The following is a 23,661-nucleotide window of genomic DNA, read 5'->3' as shown; positions in this document are numbered from 1 at the left end:
TATTTTATTTACTCAGTGTTGATTGTTACCTGCCTATAAATTGCAGGTGCTTCTGACAGGAATAAAGAAAAAACAAAGTAAACAGAGATTATGGATAGTGGAAAAGTTGTAATTAGAGTAGAAAACCAGCACCTGCCAATTACAGGCCTCAATTTATATTTGTAAAACAGTCTCAAGGTCCAAATCTTATTTCCTTTTTTACCATTTGTTTGCCCTAATGGACTAAGAGCCAGTTATGCCTTAGTAAGAGGAGTATCCATTCTGTCTTTCACACCTTGTTTCACTTGTTTTTCCCCCTCTTCTTTCCTCCTATTATACCCATGAAGATGATAGGAGATTCAGCCCTTCCCTTCACCTTTGAGGGAATGAAAAAGTCCCAGGAATCTCCCTTTCCTTCCATCATTGTTTTCATCCCTTTTGAAAAGCAAATAAGATGGATTGGGTCTGTAATAGAGACATTCCTGTTCTCAGTGAAGAGATTTATAGCTTCTGTTTGAAGAAAGAAGAGGAATCAGCTGTGTAATTAGGAGGGCTTTTGTACATTTATACTTATGTGCCAGTGTTTTGCCAAGTGTCAGGGCAGTGATCAGATGGGCAGGCAATTTTTGAACCACAATAAACACCAGTAAATCAAGGGAATTTTAAGTTTTAATTATTATCTCAAAATTTGAAAGCATACAAATTATGGATCAAGCAAGATGATACTTGTGGCCAGTTTCCACAGTACCAAGTCCTAGGTTCTGTGCAGAAGCTCCCAACAAATGATAGCACCCAACTTTTTTTTAATCAAAACCTGGCATCATAAATTTATGGCTCTGCTATGTTCAATGCACACCCACCTTTGACTATGACTCTGCGATGGGAATCAAAAGAGAGACTTTCACAGCAGGAAAAGCTTTGAAACTACTCTTCTCCTTTATTCAATAATTAAGAATAAAACACAAGCAGGTTAGCTCAGAATGAGCTCTAAGCTTCAAAACGTTTTTTAATATAAAGGAAAAATCAAAATCATGTGACTAAACTCCGTCCAGAACAGTTGTTTTCCATATTGCCACCACAGGTAGTTGTAACATTTTGTGGACTACAAAGTCCTACTCACAGTCATTTACCACTTGGATTACTATAATATGCTGTACATAAGACTGCGCCTGAAGAACATCCAGAAGTTGTATTTATACAGAATGCAGCAGCCTTGTGTAATCGAATATATTTAGCTGACCCTGTTGCTTCAGAACTGCATTGATTATCATTTGAAGTGCTAGTTGTTGCTTTTAAGATCCTATATGGCTCTAGACCAGGGGTGTCAAACTGCCGGCCAGCAGGCTGGATGCATCACAAGGAAACAGCACCCACCCCATTGCCAGTAATGGGGAAAAGCTCCGATATGTCGTGCAACGTCGCGAGTTTGACACGTCTGCTCTAGACCCTATATCAGGGGTTTCCAAACATGGCCACTTTAAAACTTGTGGACTTCAACTCCCAGAATTCTGAGGAATTCAATTCTGGGAGTTGAAGTCCACAAGTCTTAAAAGAGGCCAAGTTTGAAGACCCCTGCTCTACATGGCTCTAGACCTGGTTATTTGAGGAACCACCTTCTCTTGTATCCATCTGCCATTATACATATGTACGTACATATATACATACAAACATGTAAAAATCAAGTTCTTTTTGTACCCAACTGGTGATTACATCTAAATATTTAAAAACATTAAAATTGTTTATGTTTACTAACTTTACACCATATATTTTCCCTTAAAACCATAAGTTTGCTTTATTGTGTGACATGTAATATATAGGGAAATCATTCTTCATTGAATTTCAGTTTTATATAAATTGCATTCACGTGTTGAAGTTTTTTATAAACTGTTCCTCTTAAGGCTGTCAAAATAACTTGTTTTGCATTTTATTTCTTCATGTGTAAATAGCATCAGGATGAAACATTCCATTTTATTTATTTTGCAGAACTACTGAAATAAAATAAATGTGTTAAGTTCTAGGCAAGAAAGTTCAAGAACAATAACTAATTTGTCCCGAAAATAAGAAGCTTTGTCACAGCCAGTATTTTGAAAAGGAGCTTGTTCTCAACAGATCAGATTACCATGTGACAATTACATTAGACTTTTGTAGAAAGAGAACACTTGTTTAGAAGCTTGCAAATATTTTAATAAGCATCTAGAAAAATAATTTATCATTATTGGGATACTAAATTGAAACATTACTTCTTATGCAAGTACAGATGCAGCATTATTATCATCATCATCATCATCATCTCCTCCTCCATTATCGCTGCGCACACTGTACAGGTAGTCCTCAACTTATAACCATTCATTTATTGATCAGTTCAGAGGTAGATAACAGATGGCTGTTTTTCACACTTATGACCATTGATCAAAACCAGGCACTTGGCAACTGGCATGTATTTATGACAGTTGTACTTTCCTGGTGTCATATGATCACCACCACTATTGAAATATATTTTCATAGTTTTCTGTTAAATGCTCCCAAACTTAATTTATTCTTACCTTGTTACTAATACTGTAGTTGGAAAATCTGACAGTCTGCCTGCAAGTGCTAGTACAAATGATACAATGTCTGAAAACTGAATGCTCTTTTATGCACAAAACTAATGCCTCTGCTCTTATAGTATCTATTTTGTAATTCTGCTGATTAATGTACTGCAGTAAACCAATTCCTTTTTTTACTGCTGAAAATTATTGTGGGTATAAGCAATAAAACTTTTCCAAACAATACCCACCTTGCCTAAAAAAAATGGAAGTGAACTAGGAAAATTCTGTATGGATTTAGACTTAATTGGGTAATGAACACTAATTTATACTAAGTACAATACCATTTTGGCCACTCTAAATAATTAGATTGCAATTAAGAATAGATGCTCTTAATTAGAAGCAGCACTGTATAAAAATATTGCTATGTAGCATATAAACCATTGAATTAATCCTTACTAGTAGCAGTAAGCTTAATGACACATAGAACAAATGGCTAAACATTTACTGTAACATATTGTTATAGTAAAATTAAAATTGTATCAAGATTGTGGAAGAAGTAATAAATAAAATCCTATCCTGCGCAAAATGGATAGGTTAACAGAGCTTAAGAACAAAACTGAAACTATTACGAAATTTGGAATGAAGTGTATAAATAGCTAGAGTTGAGGAGGAAGGCTGGGACAAATGTTGATAAGTCGATAGTTTAGAAATCTTTACACCAGTATTCTCTATAACAGGGGTGTCAAACTCAATTTCATTGAGGGCCGCATCAGCATTGCGGTTGCCCTCAGGGAGCCGGGTGGGTATGGCCAGGGTGGGCGGGGCCTACTGGGTGGGTGTGGCTAGAGTGCGTATGGCCTACTGGGTGGGCGTGGCCAGCTCTACATTGTTCGCATCAAGGGTGCCTATGGGGTCTGGGCAGGAGTGGGACAGATCTGAGGGTCTCTGGCAGGAGGAGGGTCTCTGGGCCAGGGCCAAGGCAGTGGGGGCCGTTCCCTCACTGTTTCCAGGATGGCTTCGTGGGCCACATGAAACCACTTCGTGGGCCAGATCCGGCCCCCGGGCCTTGTGTTTGACATGTCTGCTCTATAAGATAGAATTAAAAGTTATTTAACTATTATGTACATGATTGAAATAATATTTACTAGAGAGTTCACAGATTCTATACGTATATTTTGTTATATTCTAAAGAGGCCTTTTTCTTTTTCTTTTCACAAGGTAATACTAATAGTATTGTTTAAGCCAGGAAAGTTGTATCATGTCCACTGTGTTTTCTGTGTTTTTAACTGTATATTAAATAAAATTCTGTAAAACAAAAAAGATTGTGGGTGTTAATACAAGGTTTGAAGTAATGGCAAATCTGGATTTTTGAAACTGTTCCAACACTGTTTCATTATCTGCTATCTCTTACATAGCTCTAAAGCCAGATCTCCCAAGTTCAACAACTTAATTATCTGGGCAATTTAAGTCTCAGTATAGAAAACTAATTGCCTGAATCAAAAAAAAAATAAAGTGTTAATGCAGTTGCAAGGACACAGATAGCAGTACTATGGAAATACATCATTCTATGAAGTCTGGTCTTTTACTCTTTAAATCAACACCTAGCCCCTCAGCTCTGATAACCAGCTGTGAACAAAAGGAAATGCTTTATTTCATGAAAGAAAAACATTGCAGGCTCAGCCATTTAAATGTCAGAATGGTTGGAGACAGCATCATTTCTTTGGATTTATCAGGCTTTCTAGGGAAAATGGCATGTGCAGAAGTTTATGAAGTCTTCACACATTATTCCTCTCTTAGTTGTGTTCCTATCAGGGAGTGTATTTAATATTTTAATTTGTTTAGAAGTTGTAATTGTTTATTAGATAGAGAGATAGAGATGATAGATGAGAGAGAGAGAGAGAGAGATGATAGATGAGAGAGAGAGAGAGAGAGAGAGAGAGAGAGAGAGAGAGAGAGAGAGAGAGAGAGAGAGAGAGAGATCAGCACCAATCACTTAAGGAAATATATTTGTCAGTTTAGTTTTCTGATTTCTGACTTTTTCAGTCATCTGTATATAACAGCAAAGACTAGTATACTGATTATTTTTAATCTATGTCTTTACTTAGAAATAAATTCTGATGTTCAGTGAATCTCTTGTTTAGGGTCCATGTAAGACTGAATTGAAATTGTTGGTCTTGTATGTCTTTTACAGGTAGCTCTTGGTTAATGACAATGATGGGAATTGGCAACTCCGTCACTTAGCAATATAGTAAAGCATAATGTTAGAGGTTGCTGACTTATTATGGTGGTTGCACTTAGTGCACCACTTATTATGGTGGCTCTGGTTGCTGTCATTAAGTTAATCCTGCACAGTCATTAGGGGTGATGTTAGGTGTTCACCCTTTGCAACCTCCTTCTGGCTTTCCCATTGATTTTGTTTGTTGGAAGTTGGCAGTGAAATTGCAAATAATAATCATGTGATCATAGGACACTACAGGCATCATAACTGCAATTGAATAGGGAAAATCAATTCTGACATTAAATAAATACCATAATTCAATAAAAACATAACATCAGCTCCTTATATTTTATCCTGCCTTTGTTCTGAGTTATTTTTATTGCATTTAACTGGAAAGAATATTCAAATTTAGCAGAAAAGAAACAACAGCAAACCTCCTTTTGAAAGCCAGAATACAAAACACATTTTAACAGCACTTTTAAAGAAATAATCAAGCATGCAAATTAAAAATTAAGCTGTTATACTGCAATGCATAAACTGTAGGATTTTGTAACTCTTATAAAGTCTGATAAGGTAGAATAACGCTTCTGGCTTGAAAAGCCTTTTCTCTTTTTGTGTAAGAGAAACAATAAAATGAAATATTTGATCTAGTTGACATTTCAAAATGATAATTATGACTTACAATTAGTTAATTACTATGGCTTATAAAGACTAAAGCACTGGTTTATAATTGATGAAAGATGAAACATTCTTAATGTGTTCTAGTGATGTTTCACCTTGTCTTTGGTTTTTTTATGCTTGTTTTGCAAGTCTTTTGAAAATATCATGGAAGGAATCCCCTGTGATGTTTGAATAAAACAGTGTTTTCATAAATTAGAGGCATGAAATCATAGCCAGCCTAATGACTATTTCTATAGGTCATCCATAATTATATGTGGAGGCCTTCTTCCTTTGTTCTGCATTTTTACATTTTGCCCTTAATGAATCGCACTTTCTGAGAAGGCGTTTTCTTAATTATCTTGGTCTAACAAGCTCTGTATATACATTTGCTGTCTTATCTCCAGCAATACATACATGCACATGCTCTGAGTCACCCATCCAGATTTTTTTTACTTTAGGAATTACAGAGAGAATGTTGACTTACTGGGGAAGAAATGTGAGTGAATGAACCACAGTGTGCTAGTTAATGTGATGGAAATAGTGCCACAGTGAAAAAACTAGTCTGAATCTTGTACAGGAATGTTTTTGTAGAGGACTGTTAATAACTGCACACTTCTTATAAACCAAATAGCACATTGTTTGACAGAATATTAAGCATATATCTGAGATTTAACTTGTCTCACAATTTTCAATGTAATTAAACAGCAATCTGCAATTTCTGGCCATCATATCCCAAACCTGTTGGTCTGGGAATTATGGGAACTTTGATGTGTCTGAAAGAAAATAAGGTTGGGGAAATAGTTTAAAGACTTCTGCACTATGTTGTGTGCAGGTAGTCCTTGACTTGTAATCACAGTTGAGCCCCAAATTTTCACCATGAAGCAAAGTAGTAGTTCAGTGGGTTGTGCCTAACTTTTCAATCTTTTTTGCCACAGTTGTTAAGTGAATCACTGCAGTTGTTAAGTGAATTGTGTGGTCATTCAGTGAATCTGGCTTCCATCATTGACTTTGCTTGTCAGAAGCTTGCTGAGAAGGTTACAAATGGTAATTACATGATCCTGGGATAGTACAACTATAATAGCAATAGCACTTGGACTTATATACTGCTTCACAGTGCTTTACAGCCCTCTCTAAGCGGTTTAAAGAGTCAGCCTATTGCCCCCCAACTACCTGGGTCCTCATTTTACCAACCTCGGAAGGATGAAAGGCTGAGTCAACCTTGAGCTGGCAGGAATCGAACTGCCAAAGTGCAGGCAGCCAGCAGTCAACAAATGTAGTATTGCATTCTAACCACTGCACCACCAACTGTTGCCAAATATGTCATTTTCAAAGTGCCCGGGTTTTAATCATAGGGATGCTCCAATAGTCATAAGTGTGAAAAACAGTCATAAGTCACTTTTTCAGGGCTGTTGTAACTTCAAACAGTCATTAAAGAAATGGTTGTAAGTTGAGGACTACTTGTATGTCCTTTGAATGTATTTAAGAATTGGTATTTTTGTTCATTCTCACCTATGTCTTGTTCACAAAAGAATTCTAATGTTTATGGTTCTTTTCTCAATAGAGAGGAGACTAGTACCAAATGTATAGCAAAGATTTGTCATATAACCCTTTATTTTCATTTTCTATGTGTTTGTATAAATATTTTACCTCTTTCATATTTCTACATTTTAGCTTTCTACTAAACATGTGATCATACTAATTAGTACCTAGAAATTTTCAATATGAAGTATAGAACTGCAAGTTTTTGCTAGAGTATTATTTTGAAGTTAGTGTGCTTTTTAATGTAATTGCTTGCTGAAATTAGGGACTTAAAACGTATCCAGCTATTCTAGACTGGATTCTTAATTTTGCATTTTCAGTATTTTTTAATTTTCAGAATAATAAAATAAGATGAAACATTTATTAATGTCAGCATGAACTGAGCAGTTATTCGACATTTTACTTTGTTGATTGACCTGTCCTTATCTTTCCTGAAATTAATAAAAAGAAGAAAAGTAGGGAAATTCTCTATGTAACTATTTAAAAAAACATTTAAACCTTGTGCTTTGTTTAGACAGCTTACATCCTTATGCACTTCTGTGACCTTCTATTTGCTGTCTAATCTTTTTTCTGCATTATGCTGCATTTGCAGCTGATGGAGCTGTACCAGCTAGGCATCTCTCCTAGATAAACTCCTACTTTGGTCTTGTATCACTTTTTTGCCCCACTTGTTGCCTTTGGAACCATTATGAAGCTAGACTGTGCTTAAAATAGAAAGCTTTCTTATTTTTGATTCACTGGTTTCTACTGACGTTTACAAATAAAAAATATAAAGTTTTGCATCTTGTTAGCTTATTACTCATTGTGTTAACAGCAAAAAGAGCGAGAATAAGAAATTGTAATTAGGAGGAAGAAAATGCTTCTAAGTCAGGTAAAATTAGCTCCTTTGGCAGGTGCAATTGGACTAAATCTACTTTATAAAAATGAGCAATTGCTTCCCCAACAATTATTGAAGAAGAAACTTACTCTGCCATTTTGACTACAAAAATCTTTAATCTCATTTATTTATTGGCCTTTATGTTTGAAAATATGAGTGTGTATGTAAAAATAGCATAATATAGAAGTTTATAAAAGCTCATAGAAGTTCATGGTCTTTTTTTTTTAACTGAGTTTGAGAGTTTGTTAGGAAAACATAGTCTTTGCTGGATGCCAAATGGTTTGCCCTTTATGTAGGTAGAGAAAAAATGCTTTTGTTTCAAGTCAGTAAGAAAATGTTTATCAGCTTAAAGCAGATATGTCAAACTCGCAACGTCACGTGATGTAGCGCGACTTATTGTAGCTTTTTCCCCATTGCCGGCAATGAGGTAGGCACAATTTCCTGGTGACACATCTGGCCTGCGAGCTGGCAGTTTGACACCCCGGCTTCAAGAGAATTAATCAAATCATGCTGCTGAAGGTCAGCATTACGCCTACATATTGTCACACATAAGTCTTTGCTTAAATTGATTTTTAAATTGTTATTTGCAACTACCACATCAACAGTAAACATTAAATTATGTGTAATATAAGGGAAGAGGATGTTATATTCATAGTTATAGATAGAATTAGAAATAATTCAGTGCCTTTCACTCCTCCCCAAGGGAGATGGGGGTCAGCCATATTCTCATCTAGCTTACTAACATTTATGCATTTGAATGGGGTAGACTTGCTGTATTACAAATTGCAGCTCAGGTACATAAATATATTTTAAGTCACATTTCATATAGGTGGTTACCAGAGCCAAAAACGACTTGATAATGATGAGCCATCAAGTCGTATTTTTACTCTGGTGACCACCTATAATATATAGGTCCTATATGAATCATTGATTTTCCATCAGTAATTTTCTCTACTGTCATGAAATGTTTTCGTTACATTGAGGAAAACTCAAGCTAGAGTCTTGACCAGTAGATATGAGAGATGAAGTTAATTATCTATTGTCAAGGCATGGAAAAGGTTAACAAACAGGCAAAAGAATTAGCCAGATGTGATTTCGGGAGGTGGAGAAGAGGGAAGAGATAAACTGGATGATTGCTAATTTGGCTAGTGTGGCCTCTTCTGGCTTTCTGTCCACAATCTCCTGGAACTAAAGTAAGAAACATTTAGTAGAAAAGACACTATTCCCCACGTGTTTTGGGAGTAATTATTCATTATAGGAGATACTATTTGTACTTCCTCTATATGATTATTACGGTTGAGCTCAGAAAACTCTTGAGAGCTGGCAAGAGATCAGAGAAAATGAATAGGGTTGTAGTTCCTCACTCTTTCTCTTCTTGGTAAAAGATCTTTCATGTTAAAGATAGGTCCTGATTGGATTGAAACAGATTTCTAAACATACAGGAATGTATGGAGTAATCGGTAACCACTTGCTTTTAGCACCTTACCTAGAAAAAAAGGATATAGTGATCCTGAGGACCTTAATCTTTGTATACAGTTCTATAGGACTGCACTATAAACATGGTATCTTTGGGGATAAATCCAGCAAACACTCTTTTTGTGCAATCTTTTTTATAAATTCCAAATAAATGAACTCATGTACCTGAAAGACCAAACCCAAATTCAATTCAAGCCAAAATCCCCTACCTTTAAAACAAGATTGTCCTACTAGTCTTCCTCCTTTTCAGGATCATATTGATGCTATTTTGGAGATAACTATAAAATAGTACAGCATAAATCTGTTTCCTTGACAACAAGACTTGCCAAAGGCAGTGCAGGGTTTTCTGCCTCCTATCCTCTTAAACTGTACAAACTGGCTGATGATTTCTAATACTTGTTTTAAATGACTAAGATGTCTGTCAAGTTAACTATATAATTTAAAGTAGTTTATTTCAGTGTATTGATCTATTATTGAAAAGTATTAATATTTAAACCATTTTTTGTTATCCTGAAATACATATCTTAATCCCACTTAGCATGTAGATAAAACAAACATGATAAACTCTTTTCAGCAAGCTGAAATGATTTTGCAGAAGGAAAAGATATTTTTTTAATTTTTTTCTTGGATACATGCAATAAAATTAGCATTTTAATCAATTATGTTGATTTCATTAAGAATTTTAAAGCATCAATTTATTGGTTATTTTAAGCAAAATACAGGAATTTTATTTCTTTCAAGACAAGTACAGTCTTTCTAGAATATGATCTTATTATCAATTCAACAGGATAAAATGATAAAATGAAGAATAAAATATTCTTCATTCTGTTATGCAGCCAAAACATTTAATTTATACTCAAAACAACTGTCAAATGAATTCATTCAAATAAAAGAGGAAATTGTAATTCTTTTAGCAGTTACGCTGTTAAAAGAAGTATATTTTCTACTTTATTGCTATTGTAATTGTTGGATGCTTAATCGAAGTACACTTTCTATTTCTCAGAAGACCATCTTGAGTGAGGAGTGCATTTTCTTTCTCTGATAGCATTATAAGGTTTTCTTGACATACTTGTTATTTAATCGTAGATGATTGCAAAGATACAGGTAGTCCTTAACGTAAGCCCACAACTGAGCCCAAAATTTCTGTTACTAAGTGAGATAATTTTTAACTGAGTTTTTCAAATTTTATGACCTTTTTTGACACAGTTGTTAAGTGAATCACTGCCGTTGTTAGGTTAGTAACATGATTGTTAAGTGAATTTGGCTTCCCCATTCACTTTGCTTGTCAGAAGGTCGCAAAAGGTGATCACATGACCTAGGGACACTCAGCTGTCCTAAATATGAACTAGTTGCCAAGCATCTGGATTTTGGTCATGTGACCCTGGGGATGCTGCAAAGGTCGTACGTGTGAAAAATGGTTACATGTCACTTTTTCAGTGCCATTGTAAATTCGAATGGTCACTAAACAAGCTGTTGTACATCAAAAACTACCTGTAGTTGGTAAAGGAATGCAAGAATCATTGCCAATACTATTAAATTATAACTGAAGGAAAAAGTAAACAACATTCAAGCCCTGAGCAGGGATGAAGCATCACAAAGAGATTCTAAATATTTCCACCTTAATTCTTTATGATGCAAGAAGGGGCAGAGGAAAACTTGAAGGCTTTCAAGATCCTGGTATTATACTCAACAACAATAGAATTCCAGCACTCATCTGGTGTCTGACTTGGCCTACTTAGAAAGGGTAGCAATAATGAAAGTACCGGTAGTCATGTTAAGAAACTGTGACTGGTTTCTAGTTATCACTTGGAACCTCTATGCCTTTCTACCTCAAATCTACTTATTTTGTAGTTTGTCATTTCCAGAATTTGAACTCCATATGGATGAATGATAAAGATTTGCTCCATTAACCAAGCATCTTAATGTATAAATAAATTAAGATGCTTCAGTTTTACTTATTATTTTCATTAGAGGGGGTTTAACAAAAGAATCATTTGGCTTACCCTGGTGTTTTCAATAGTAGAAATTCTGAAGCTTTGATGGGTTCCCATGCACTTCATGGAAATAGTCATTTTTGCCTGGTTTAATGGGAGACCTGAGGTGTAGTGGGCCTTCGAATTTGACTGACTTTGATTACAATCTCTTTTTAGGTTTTCAAGACATACTCGGATGAAGAATATGACCGGACAAATGAATCAGTTGATCCAATATCGTCATCTGCAGTGTATGAATTAGAAAAACGTGTGGAAAAGTTGGATCTTTTCCCAATAGACATTGAAAAAGGTACCGGTATATTTTCTGAAATTGTCATAGCAAGAAGTTAAATGTTTAATATGTGAAGTGCTGCTCAAATATGCACTTAAAAAAATTTGGCATTTGGATACAAAAAATAACGGTATATTTTTCCTTGAATCTGTAATGAGTAATCTATACTATAATTTACAGACAGATTTTCATGAGTTTTTCATTTTTGCAAGCTAGTTAATTCATATGAGTTTTAATCCTGTGCACACAGCACAGGCTTCAGTGTAATTTTTAAGAAGCTTAACTGAATGCAGTATTATGAAAACCTTGGGATACAAATTAAGAAAATGTGTACATACTGTTAACAAAATATGCTTAAATAAAGAAAAGGGGTATTATTGTTAGCATGCATCCCAAAAGTTATAAATTATTAAGTGATGAAAAGATAACCACTGACACACTAGTGAATCTTAGTCTTTAGAAATGTCGGGCTTAAGCCCCATGCTTGAATTCCTATTTCCAGGAAGGAAATCAGAAGAACTAAGACAAGTGCTAGTAGTGATAGATTTTCTAGAAGATAAACAATTTAAGAGTAATTGTACATTAGAATTAGAGACTTTTCCCTGAATTTATCTGCTTTTTTCCACTAGGTTGTATAGAACACTTTCAATAAATGTATAGGACACTTTCAATAAATGTTATCCTATAGTAAGATTTAGAAAGCAAGTCTTCTCCAGAATTGCCCTTGTCCTGTAAAAGAGTTGCCACTTGAGATCAAGGAGGCTTCCCACCTTCTGGAAAGCCTTAGTGTATATGTGTTCATCAAAGTATTGGGCTAAAATGAGGTTGTAACTGTCAGGGCAAGGAATCAAAAGGAATCAAAAACGGCACTAGGATTTATTCCAGAACAGTTTCTTAATTGTTTATCTTCTATAGATGGGAATCTTGCCAGATTAAAGCATAATTTGCATAACTATTAGATATGTCCTGTGACAGATTGGGATGTGTGTGTTTCTGCTCTGGCTCTTTTTCTTCATACCAAAGATTCCCTGCTGAGCTGTCTCTTTGATTCTTGGAAAGGCCTCCTCCCTCCTGTGACTTTGTACTACATTTCATCACAGATAGAGGCAAATCTTGTTTTGCATCACTAGGAATTATTTTGGTGTTGGTACAGTAGTTATATGTCATGCTTTATTGTGTCACTATGTAAGAGGGGTGGCCACGTAAGTCTACTTCTTTGCCTACCTGAATGGATTGACCAACACTAAAGTTCAAAGTTGATGTGGAAAGGGACAGTTAAAGTTTTAAAAATGAGACAAGGAAAGTGTCAACTCACTCTGTTCAGTTCAAAATCTTAGGTGAGGTTTCATCTCCAACAAGTGAGAATTTTGTCATCAGCAAAGGGGCAGATTGTCTTCAGAGCAATTACAGTCCCACAGTTTAAAAGTGTTTGCTTCGATAAATTAAAAAATGGAGTGATGGATTGTCTTGACAGACAGACCAGACGAGAGATATACTTTCTGGGACTTCTGGAGGAAAGGCACAGTATAAATCTAATAAAATATATAAAAAATCAGATACCCTGCCATCAGAACACTGTCTGCCATCCTAGTAACAGTCATTTCACTACTGTGCTCCAGTTTTTCCATTCCTTTTTGTTCTTCATTTATTTTATATATTTCAATCTTTTATTTTCATCTATTTTAAGGGAATAATTTTATTCTCCTATCTCATTTATTCTGCTGCAGACCAATTTTATAAGTTATCTGTAGCTAATGTAGTTAAGTATATCTTCTGTAAAGAATGCTCTTAATCCCAATTTTGACCTACTGCTAAATATCTGTATATTGAAAATGTAAGACTATATATTGCCAGAGGGTTTTTTTATAAGTTTATAATCTTGGGAAAAGTAGAAGAAACACAAAAGTGAACAACCAGTATCAAGATGGGTGGATTCAATTACAGCAGCAGTGGGTGTGCCATTGGAAGATCTGAAGAACCATATCGGCACTGTTCATTTTAGAGGAAATCTTATCAGCATAGTGATTAAGTGTTGATGCTAACTTGATCAGTGATGTAGTGAGGAAGACTCTCTACTGCTTGCAAATGATTACTGGGCCCTCTGACATTGCAGCAGAAGAGGTGTAAATATATAGTTGCTATTGTCTAAAAAATAACTCTGCCAACTTTTTTGAAATGAATTTATACTTTTTAATGAGCTAACTTTCCTGAAACAATTTTCACAATGTACAGATAAAAATTGGGGTACTTGGCTGCTGAGTCCTGTATTAGAATCAATATTTTGTAAATTGTTTATAGGGTTAAAGTAAAAAGTGAGCAGTGAAGTTAGTTTGAAAAATTCACAGGTGGAAGACTATATCCATAGAATCACCATTGTATGTGTATAAGTATAAACTAGCACTGATGATGTTACCTAGTTTTTTAATGAAACATATGCAGGAAAACCACCAAGCTCAGAGCACCAAGGATCCCACAATTCAATTCTGAGCTATAAATATTTATATGTATTTGTATGTATTTTGTGGATAAAATTTAAAATCAATTAAAATACAGTTCGTGATTATTCCTATAGTTGATTAACTTTATTCAATTTGTTTTTCAGATGAACAAGGATTTGGTATCACTATTATTGGAATGGGAATTGGAATAGATACAAGCTTTGAGACGTTGGGTATATTTGTCAAAACTATAACTGAAGATGGGCCTGCAGAAAAAGATGGAAGGTAAATATAAATTATCATTGTTTCAAGTATCACTGAAAATTAAAGTGTATTGTGGGATAAACTTCTAAAAATTATAAACCTGATGGAACTTATAAATAGTAATAAGTGTGTGTCATTTATTGAATGTGAGTACTTATAAATCAATGAAATAATTTATCACTTAACTGATTTAATCAAATGAGCTAACATTTGGTTTTATTTTGATCATGCTGAAAAGTAAGTCATGGTGAAGTATAAACATTTAAAAATTAAACACACGTTTGAGCTGTTTAACTTTCATCACATAATTTATTTGAAACATTAGGAGATGACATCAGTCAGGATAACATTAATGAGAAGGCACATTGTTGCTATTTTAATTTCACAGTAAATCTATCAGTATACTATAAAATGAAATAAGTGATGACAACTATTGAGGAAAAGGTTTCTCTATCAGGCATTTAGTTCTTCATATCCTAAAGTTACTCTAGATCAGGGGTGTCAAACTCAATTTTATTGAGGGCCGCATCAGCATTGTGGTTGCCCTCAGGGGGACAGATGAGTGTGGCCAGGGTGGGCGCAGCCTACTGAGTGGGCATGGCTGGAGTGAGTGTGGCCTACTGGGTGGGCATGGCCAGCTCTACATCATTTGTGTCAAGGGTACCTATGCGGACCTGGGCAGGAGTGGGACAGATCTAAGGGTCTCTGGCAGAAGGAGATGGGACCGGGGCAAGTGCCAAGGCATGGTCCACTGGAGGAGCCTCACTGTTCCTCTCAGGCCATGCGGGGGGAGGGGGGCTGGATGGTGGCATGGAGGTCAAATGCCCAGCCCAGCCCTCAAGCACTTGCGGCACTAAGCCTGACCCAATTCCCCAAGGGGGCACCCCAGCTGCAATTACCTTCTCAAGGATGCTGCTGCTGTGCTTGCTCTCCTTAGCCAGGTTGCTTATGATGGGTACGAGGGCAAAGTCAAGAGGGAGGCCCACTCCATATAAGGAGACTTGGCTTTGTAGCCAAAGCTTCCTTAGCAGTAGGATGGGAGACCTCCCAGAATAGGCCAGGAGGAGGGGGCAAGAGGATGGTGAAAGGGCAGCAGGGAAGGACTAAGGCTCCTTCCTTCCTTCCTTCCTTCCTTCTTCCTTCCTAGAGTGGTGGGAAAATATTTGAGATGAGGGAAGGAGAAAACAGGCAAGAAACACAGCTGGGGAAGTGTCATCCTTCGTGAGGAAAGAAGAAATGCACCATTGCCTGGAAGTGGCCAGCACATGGCCCTCGCCTACTTCACATATCTGGCTTGGTGGGCTCTGGGGGAGGGGATGCCAGGAGCAGCATCAGAGTCGATGTTACCTGCGCAATGCTGCCCAGCCCCCAGCCTGCCCAGTTTTGGGAGGCAGCGGGGTGCTCTCCTCTCAGTGCTGAGAGGCTGAGCCAGGTGGCAGGAATCTGAAGAGAAGCACAATGCTGCTCAGCCCCTAGCCAGCCCGAAGTGCTGAGAGGCTGAGCCAGGTGGCATGAACCTGAAGAGAAGCACAATGCTGCCCAGCTCCTAGCCTGCCTGAAGTAGGGAGGGCCATGTGCTGGCCACTTCCAGGCAGTGGTGCATTTCTTCATTCCTCACAAAGGGTGACACCTCCCCAGTGTGTGCCCAGTGGGCGGGACCAAGGCGGCAGGGGCTGGTCCCTCACTGTTTCCAGACAGCCTTGTGGAGCTAAGACTGAATGCGCTTCAGCATAGATGGCCACCACGAAATTGTACATTGGCTCCCAGCCAGCCTGGGCCAACAAGGCAGTGGGGGCCGTTCCCTCACTGTTTCCAGGATGGGTTCACGGGCCACATGAAACCACTTCGCAGGCCGCATCCAGCCCCTGGGCCTTTTGTTTGACATGTCTGCTCTAGATCTATTGGGAAACTGGAAATATGATTAGTTACTTCTAATTGAATTCATGGGATAAAATTTGGAGATCAATAATGAAGCATATAAACAGGGCAACATTCAAGATAAAATAATGAACATTGATAAAACACAAGTTATAAAAAGTACACGGAAAACTTATCAAAAATATTGTACTGTCACTATGTTCGGAGTATTAAAAGGTTTGGATATAAACAAATCACAAAGAACTAATTTAAAAGACTAAAAAACTAGAAAGGAAGATAACATGCCAATACTAAGAATGTCACTTGGTAGAATATTCAGACAGTTGATATCAACTGCCAACAAATTTTCCCATTGAGGAAGAAGTAACACAAATCTCTTGGTATTCCAAATCTCTTGGAATTATACAACTATTCAATTTGGAAATTCGCTGTAAAGCCAAGTTGATCAAATATTTGAATTGAATTGGTTTCCAAAGCAGATCAGTGATTTGGATTAAGTTTGAAAAAAATAGAATCAATATATACTAATATTAATTTCATTCAGTACTTTGAATTGAAAAATACATCTATTTTACATATAGACAAATACAAAACTACCTGCAGAGGGAAAGAAACAATTAACATCATACAAGCACTTTTGGGGGATCTGTTCATTATTAGACTATCACAGGTATCATTTTAACACAAATTGAAGATAGAGACAGAAAAATGATTTTGTATCCTAGTTGAATTTTAAATCTATATCTGGAATGTTTTATAACTTTTATTCAGGGGTCCAGGGATCATAGAGTTTATTAAAACCAAATCATGGATAACAGGTTAATATCTTTGGGTCTGTCTGGTGAGAACCATGAGATATGGAAGGCCTGTGACTTTCAATATAAAAAGAGTAAATGTTAAGGAATAGATGTAATAAGTTAGAAAGAAAAATAAAACGTTGTTTATGAAGCTAAGAGAGAATAATTTACCAGCTCTTGAAGGATAAGGAAATTGTTACGCTATTTTTTTTCCAACTTAGCAAGTAAATATGTGGCAAATGATGATGATACCTCATCAGTGTCTTACTAAGAGACCAACTGATAATATATTTAGCAACCATTAGGTGAATGAAAATTCAGGTGTTGACTGTCCACCTTCTCAGAAGAATTAGACACCTCCAGTAGACTTGAATCATGGGAGCAAGAAACCCAGAATATAACAGCTTTGAAATGCTTTTATATATCTTGTATATATCTGGTATGTTTCCCCAATGAAATATTATATTTAGTAAATGCAGTTACAAGGAATAAAAGTAGTGCCCAGTCTACCAGCTCTGCAACACTCCTGTGTGTAGAATTTGGAAAGGGTAAGTAGATTTGCAGTTTTTCTTCCAACTGTGAATTGTTACTGTACGTGCAAACAGCATGAAGTGCCATTAGGGGATTTGGAGGAGTCCTCAGGTCCCCCATATCCAAGTATAGTTCAGTGAAGTTATAAGCTGTCCATTTCTATTAATGGCTCAAAATGCTATCTGTGCATGTAGTTATATATGCATCTTTGAAGGGAAAGGGAGTCCTTCGGGAGAAGGGCGGTATAGAAATATTATTAAATTAAATTAAATTAAAATCTTCACTGGATTGACACAGTGAAATGGATTGTGAGGTGGGTGAATTTTTTATATTGAACACTGCTATGCCTATTAGGATGTCTATCTTTTGGGAGTTGCTTCCATTGTGGAATGACAGTGATGCTCCCCAAAGTGAGGAGAGCTGCTGCAGCATTTGGAAACCAGCTGGAAAGTGATTTCTGCTTGCCTTTTATCTCTCTGGATCAAAGGGAGATCTAGAGATCAACATGGGTTCTGGGCAGGAGTTCCTTCTAACTAAACTGCAGAAATGGAAAATTTTCTGCAGCCAGATTGCAAGATGAGCTACTAGGAGCTTGGACTTCACGTTCTTACTCTCCCCATCTCTTAATCACTTAAGAAAATAAATCAGTTACAGTTGAAGAGAGATTTTCTTTTGCAGCAAAGACTCCTAGATACAAAAGGTTGCAGTTGATAAAGGAGACATTATTTACTCTAGTTTTATTTTTACTTTTGAAGAAAATGCTTTGATACAATTTGTAAGTAGTTTAAATAGAAAAGCCAGGCATCAGAATTTTTGTTAATTATCTCTCTAACAACTGCAGCAATACTATTATATGTGCAAAAAGTGGTATGGCTCAACATTGCTGATTAAATGAAAGTAGAGAGATGGCTAAATTAACCTCTTTGATTAGGGAAAAACACTACCTGTATTTTGATTGGATGAAAACTCCTTATAGACTTTTTCTGTGAAATAGAAAAAAAAACACCTGTAATTTATGGTTTTGATGATAAGGCAAAATGGATTAGAGAAAGGATTTTTGGAATCATTGAGTAAGAAATAATTCTGTAAATATACTTCTGTTTGATGGAAAGGAAACAGGAACTATTTTTTTCTTTCAGTGCTTTTGCTTTTCCTTTTTACTGCTGTATTTATTAGTTTGTTAGTTTTTAGGTGCTTTGTAAAACTTTAATTAATAATGTATAGAAAAAAATACTTCCTCTACAATTGTAGTTCAAACCGCAGAGTAATGACTTAACTCAAAAATTATTTTTTAATGTTGAAGACCTGATTTTATAATTGTTATGTTAACTATATAGTATCAAAGAACATGTCCATTCTTTACATGCTCTTTTCTATTTCCAAAAGTTAGAAAATTGTGGAAAATTTAAACTATTCAATTGAAAAAACTCTGATTCTCTAAATATATTCTCTCTTCTGATGAGGGAAAAATAGTTTCTTATATATAGATCTTTATGAAAATATATTCTGTTATACAAAGGAGGCTATGTCAATCCTTCCTACGTATTTCAAAAAATGAGTCATAAATGAGAGAGTCAGTGGCAAGTAAAAAATAGCAGGATTGAAAAGTCTCTGAAATTTAATTTTTAAATAAAGACTGAAAGTAGGCAACCTTTTCAATCAGTGGCATATTTGGCATTTTTTGGAGCATATTGTGGATGTTGTCACGCAGTGGTTACCATGAAGGAGTTGCCTGCTCTTAGAATAGTTGTTATGGAGAGAGGGAAAAAAGATACTCTTTCTTATTAGTTCTCCAGAAGATAGACCCCAAAGCTCCACCTGTTGTTTATGTTCTTGATAGAGAAACAATTCTCAAGTAAAGAGGACCGAAAGAAGGTACTTGGGATACAAATACTTCTGGCCAAAGCAGGTCTTGAGAGGTAACATTAGACCCCAATACTTGTGACTCTTACAATGGTAATTCAAACTTTGAATCAGATTCTTATCTACCCAGACAAAAAGAATAATGACAACTCCTGTAGAGTTAAGAGATTGGGAAGGGTGGATTGCTTATTTGCAAAGAGAAGGACTTGGTTCAAGCAATTATACTTGGGAGTAGCCTAATGCTGCAAATCAGAAGAATAGCCTTCAGTTTTCAAGAATAGGTGAAGAGCTGTAGGTTTCATCTTTGTGTCATCCCAAGTTTGAACTTAATCTTATGTCCCTTGTATATATTGTAGGCTTTTCTGAGGTTTTTCTGGGGACATCAATCTCTGTTTGAGTCTAACAATTAAGAACATGAGTGTACATAAAATGGGAGAAAAGTGGGAGTCTAGAGGTTCAGCTGAACTGCTCAACCAGCCCCAGTTTAGACTTACCAAAATCAGAAATATTTTATTTAATCTGAATTTCAGATAAAGCAAAGTCTAGATTGATAGACAAAGCAGCACATCATTTATTTGCCTTCTCTACAGCTTCTAGAAGGTTGCTTGCTTTTCCCCCCTAAAAAGATTCATGTTGTTGTTGTTAGCTGCGAAGTCGTGTCCGACCCATCGCGACCCTATGGACAACATTCCTCCAGGCCTTCCTGTCCTCTACCATCTTCTGGAGTCCATTTAAGCTCACGCCTACTGCTTCAGTGACTCCATCCAGCCACCTCATTCTCTGTCGTCCCCTTCTTCTATTGCCCTCGATCTTTCCCAGCATTAGGCTCTTCTCCAGTGAGTCCTTCCTTCTCATTAGGTGGCCAAAGTATTTGAGTTTTAGCTTCAGGATCTGGCCTTCTAAAGAGCAGTCAGGATTGATCTCCTCTAGGACTGACCGGTTTGATCGCCTTGCAGTCCAAGGGACTCGCAGGAGTCTTCTCCAGCACCATAGTTCAAAGGCCTCAATTCTTTGGCGCTCAGCCTTTCTTATGGTCCAACTTTCACTGCCATACATTGCAACTGGGAAGACCATAGCCTTGACTATACGCACTTTTGTTGACAGGGTGATGTCTCTGCTTTTTAGTGTGCTGTCTAGATTTGCCATGGCTTTCCTCCCCAGGAGCAAGCGTCTTTTAATTTCTTGGCTACAGTCCCCATCTGCAGTGATCTTGGAGCCCAGGAAAATAAAATCTGTCACTACCTCCATTTCTTCCCCATCTATTTGCCAGGAATTGAGAGGGCCAGATGCCATGATCTTGGTTTTCTTAATGTTAAGTTTCAACCCAACTTTTGCACTCTCCTTCTTCACCCGCAACAAGAGGCTCTTTAGTTCTTCTTCACTTTCTGCCATTAGAGTGGTATCATCTGCATATCTAAGGTTGTTGATATTTCTTCCGGCAATCTTAATTCCAACTTTTGATTCATCTAGCCCTGCCTTTCTCATGATGTGCTCTGCATATAAGTTAAATAGGCAGGGCAACAGTATACAGCCTTGCCGGACTCCTTTCCCAATTTTGAACCAATCAGTGGTTCCATGTCCAGTTCTCACTGTTGCTTCTTGACCCGCATATAGGTTTCTCAAGAGACAAATAAGATGGTCTGGTACTCCCATCTCTTTAAGAACTTGCCACAGTTTGTTATGATCCACACAATCAAAGGCTTTAGCATAGTCAATGAAGCAGAAGTAGATGTTTTTCTGGAACTCCCTAGCTTTCTCCATGATCCAGCGTATGTTGGCAATTTGATCTCTAGTTCCTCTGCCTCTTCGAAATCCTGCCTGTACTTCTGGTAGTTCTCGATCCACATACTGCTGGAGTCTAGCTTGTAGGATTTTAAGCATGACTTTACTAGCATGAGAAATGAGTGCAATGGTGCGATAGTTTGAACATTCTTTGGCACTGCCTTTCTTTGGAATTGGAATGTAAACTGATCTTTTCCAATCCTGTGGCCACTGTTGAGTTTTCCAAATTTGCTGGCAAATTGAGTGTAGCACTTTTACTGCACTGTCTTTTAAGATTTTGAATAGCTCAGCTGGAATACTGTCACCTCCACTAGCTTTGTTGTTGCTCAGCTTTTCTAAGGCCCACTTCACTTCACATTCTAGGATGTCTGGCTCGAGGTCAGTGACCACCTCATTGTGATTATCAGGGACATTAAGCTCATTCTTGTATAGTTCTTCTGTGTAATTTTGCCACCTCTTCTTAATCTCTTCTGCCTCTGTTAGGTCCCTGCCATTTTGGTCCTTTATCATGCCCATTTTTGCATTAAACGTTCCCTTCATCTGTCCAATTTTCTTGAAAAGATCTCTGGTCCTCCCTATTCTATTGTTTTCTTCTATTTCTTTGCACTGTTCATTTAAGAAGGCATTCTTATCTCTTCTAGCTATTCTCTGGAATTCTGCATTCAATTGGGCATATGTATGTTTTTCTCCCTTGCCTTTCGCTTCCCTCCTTTCCTTACCTATTTGCAAAGCTTCCTCAGACAGCCATTTTGCTTTCTTGCATTTCTTTTTCTTTGGGATGGTTTTGGTTGCTACCTGTTGTACAATGTCGCGAACCTCTGTCCATAGTTCTTCAGGCACTCTGTCTATCAGATCTAATTCCTTAAATCTATTTGTCACCTCTACTGTATATTCAACAGGGATATGATTTAATTCATACCTGAGTGGCCTAGTGCTTTTCCCTACTTTCTTCAGTTTAAGCTTAAACTTTGCAAGGAGAAGCTCATGGTCTGAGCCACAGTCAGCTCCTGGTCTTGTTTTTACTGACTGTATAGAGCTTCTCCATCTTTGGCTGCAGAGCATATAGTCAATCTGATTTCTGTGTTGACCGTCTGGTGATGTCCATGTGTAGAGCCGTCTCTTGGGTTGTTGGAAAAGAGTGTTTGCTATGACCATCGTATTCTCTTGACAAAATTCTATCAGCCTGTGCCCTGCTTCATTTTGTACTCCAAGGCCAAACTTGCCTGTTATTCCAGTTATCTTTTGGCTTCCTACTTTAGCATTCCAATCCCCCATGATGATAAGGACATCATTTTTTGGTGTTAGTTCTATAAGGTGCTGTAGGGCTTCATAGAACCGGTCAATTTCATCCTCTTCAGCACTGGTGGTTGGGGCATAGACTTGGACTACTGTGATATTGAATGGTTTGCCTTGGATTCGAACTGAGATCATTCTGTCATTTTGAGGATTGTATCCCAGTATTGCTTTTCCTACTCTTTTATTGACTATGAAGGCTACTCCATTTCTTCTGAGGGATTCTTGCCCACAGTAGTATACCTGATGGTCATCTGAATTAAATTCACCCATTCCTGTCCATTTTAGTTCGCTGATACCTAAGATGTCGATGTTCAGTCTTGTCATTTCTTGTTTGACCACGTCCAGCTTTCCTTGATTCATGGATCTTACATTCCAGGTTCCTATGGAGAAAAAATCTTTACAGCATCGGACTTTCCTTTCACCACCAGACACATCCACAGCTGAGCGTCCTTTCGGCTTTGGCCCAGTCGCTTCATTCTTTCTGGCGCTACTAGTACTAGCCCTCTGCTCTTCCCCAGTAGCATATTGGACGCCTTCTGACCTGAGGGGCTCATCTTCCAGCGTCATATCGTTTTGCCTTTTGGTACTGTCCATAGGGTTTTCATGGCAAAGATTCATATCATGTCACAATCACAAAAATTCTTGGTGGCTCATAAACCCAAGAAGACATATGTCACGGGAGTATCAGCCCTTCTCAGCCTTTCTCTTCCCCCCTCCACTATTATCAATGTCCCAACACAGCATATCCCACTAACCTTTCCAGAGACTTTATAGGAAAAGCAAAATAGCAATGAATCAACTTGTTCAAATATCTCCACCTGCCGTATCATTTGTTTTTGTGTGTGTGTGTGTGTGTGTGTGTGTGTGTGTGTGTGTGTGTGTATGTTGAGTTGCATTTAGCAGAAAACTACTGGGTATGATCAAAATGTCATTTGTTTCAAAAGTCAAGTTCCATTACTGGTTGAATTACTAATTTGGTTTTACTTAAATGCAAACTTAAGAAATCAGAAGGTAATAGAATGGTAAAAAAGAGTTGAGCCTCAATACTGTGCAACATTATGCTTCTCTCTTTCCTCTTGTGCTGTCTTTTATTTCAGTGAGTATACATTTTTCTTTGATAATGAGTTTGTTTATTATTATTGGTTCAAAACGTACACAGCTGTATTCATAACTTGCCACAGTACCTGATATTGAATAGTTTTTCTTCTGTAAAAGTGAAGAAAATTCAAAAGCATTTGATTTAAATTTCAAAAGAGGCTTCAGCAGTGGA

General features: G+C 37.1%; 1 protein-coding gene across 1 annotated transcript in view; it reads left to right on the top strand.

Moving 5' to 3' along the window:
• PPP1R9A (protein phosphatase 1 regulatory subunit 9A) overlaps window positions 1-23,661 on the top strand; it is a gene marked incomplete at its 5' end in the record, with an annotated part of 73,811 nt that overhangs the window by 18,700 nt on the left and 31,450 nt on the right. Inside the window, 2 exons of the mRNA XM_081346351.1 lie at window positions 11,428-11,560; window positions 14,145-14,265. Coding sequence (XP_081202477.1) covers window positions 11,428-11,560; window positions 14,145-14,265 — 254 coding nt within the window. The remainder of the gene's footprint in view (window positions 1-11,427; window positions 11,561-14,144; window positions 14,266-23,661) is intronic.

The sequence above is a fragment of the Vipera berus genome (genome assembly GCF_964194415.1).
Source record: "Vipera berus genome assembly, chromosome: Z".
In the NCBI taxonomy this organism is placed as follows: Eukaryota; Metazoa; Chordata; class Lepidosauria; order Squamata; family Viperidae; genus Vipera; species Vipera berus.
The sequence above is the reverse complement of the archived record's forward strand: the minus strand, read 5'-3'. Positions and strand labels throughout refer to the sequence as shown.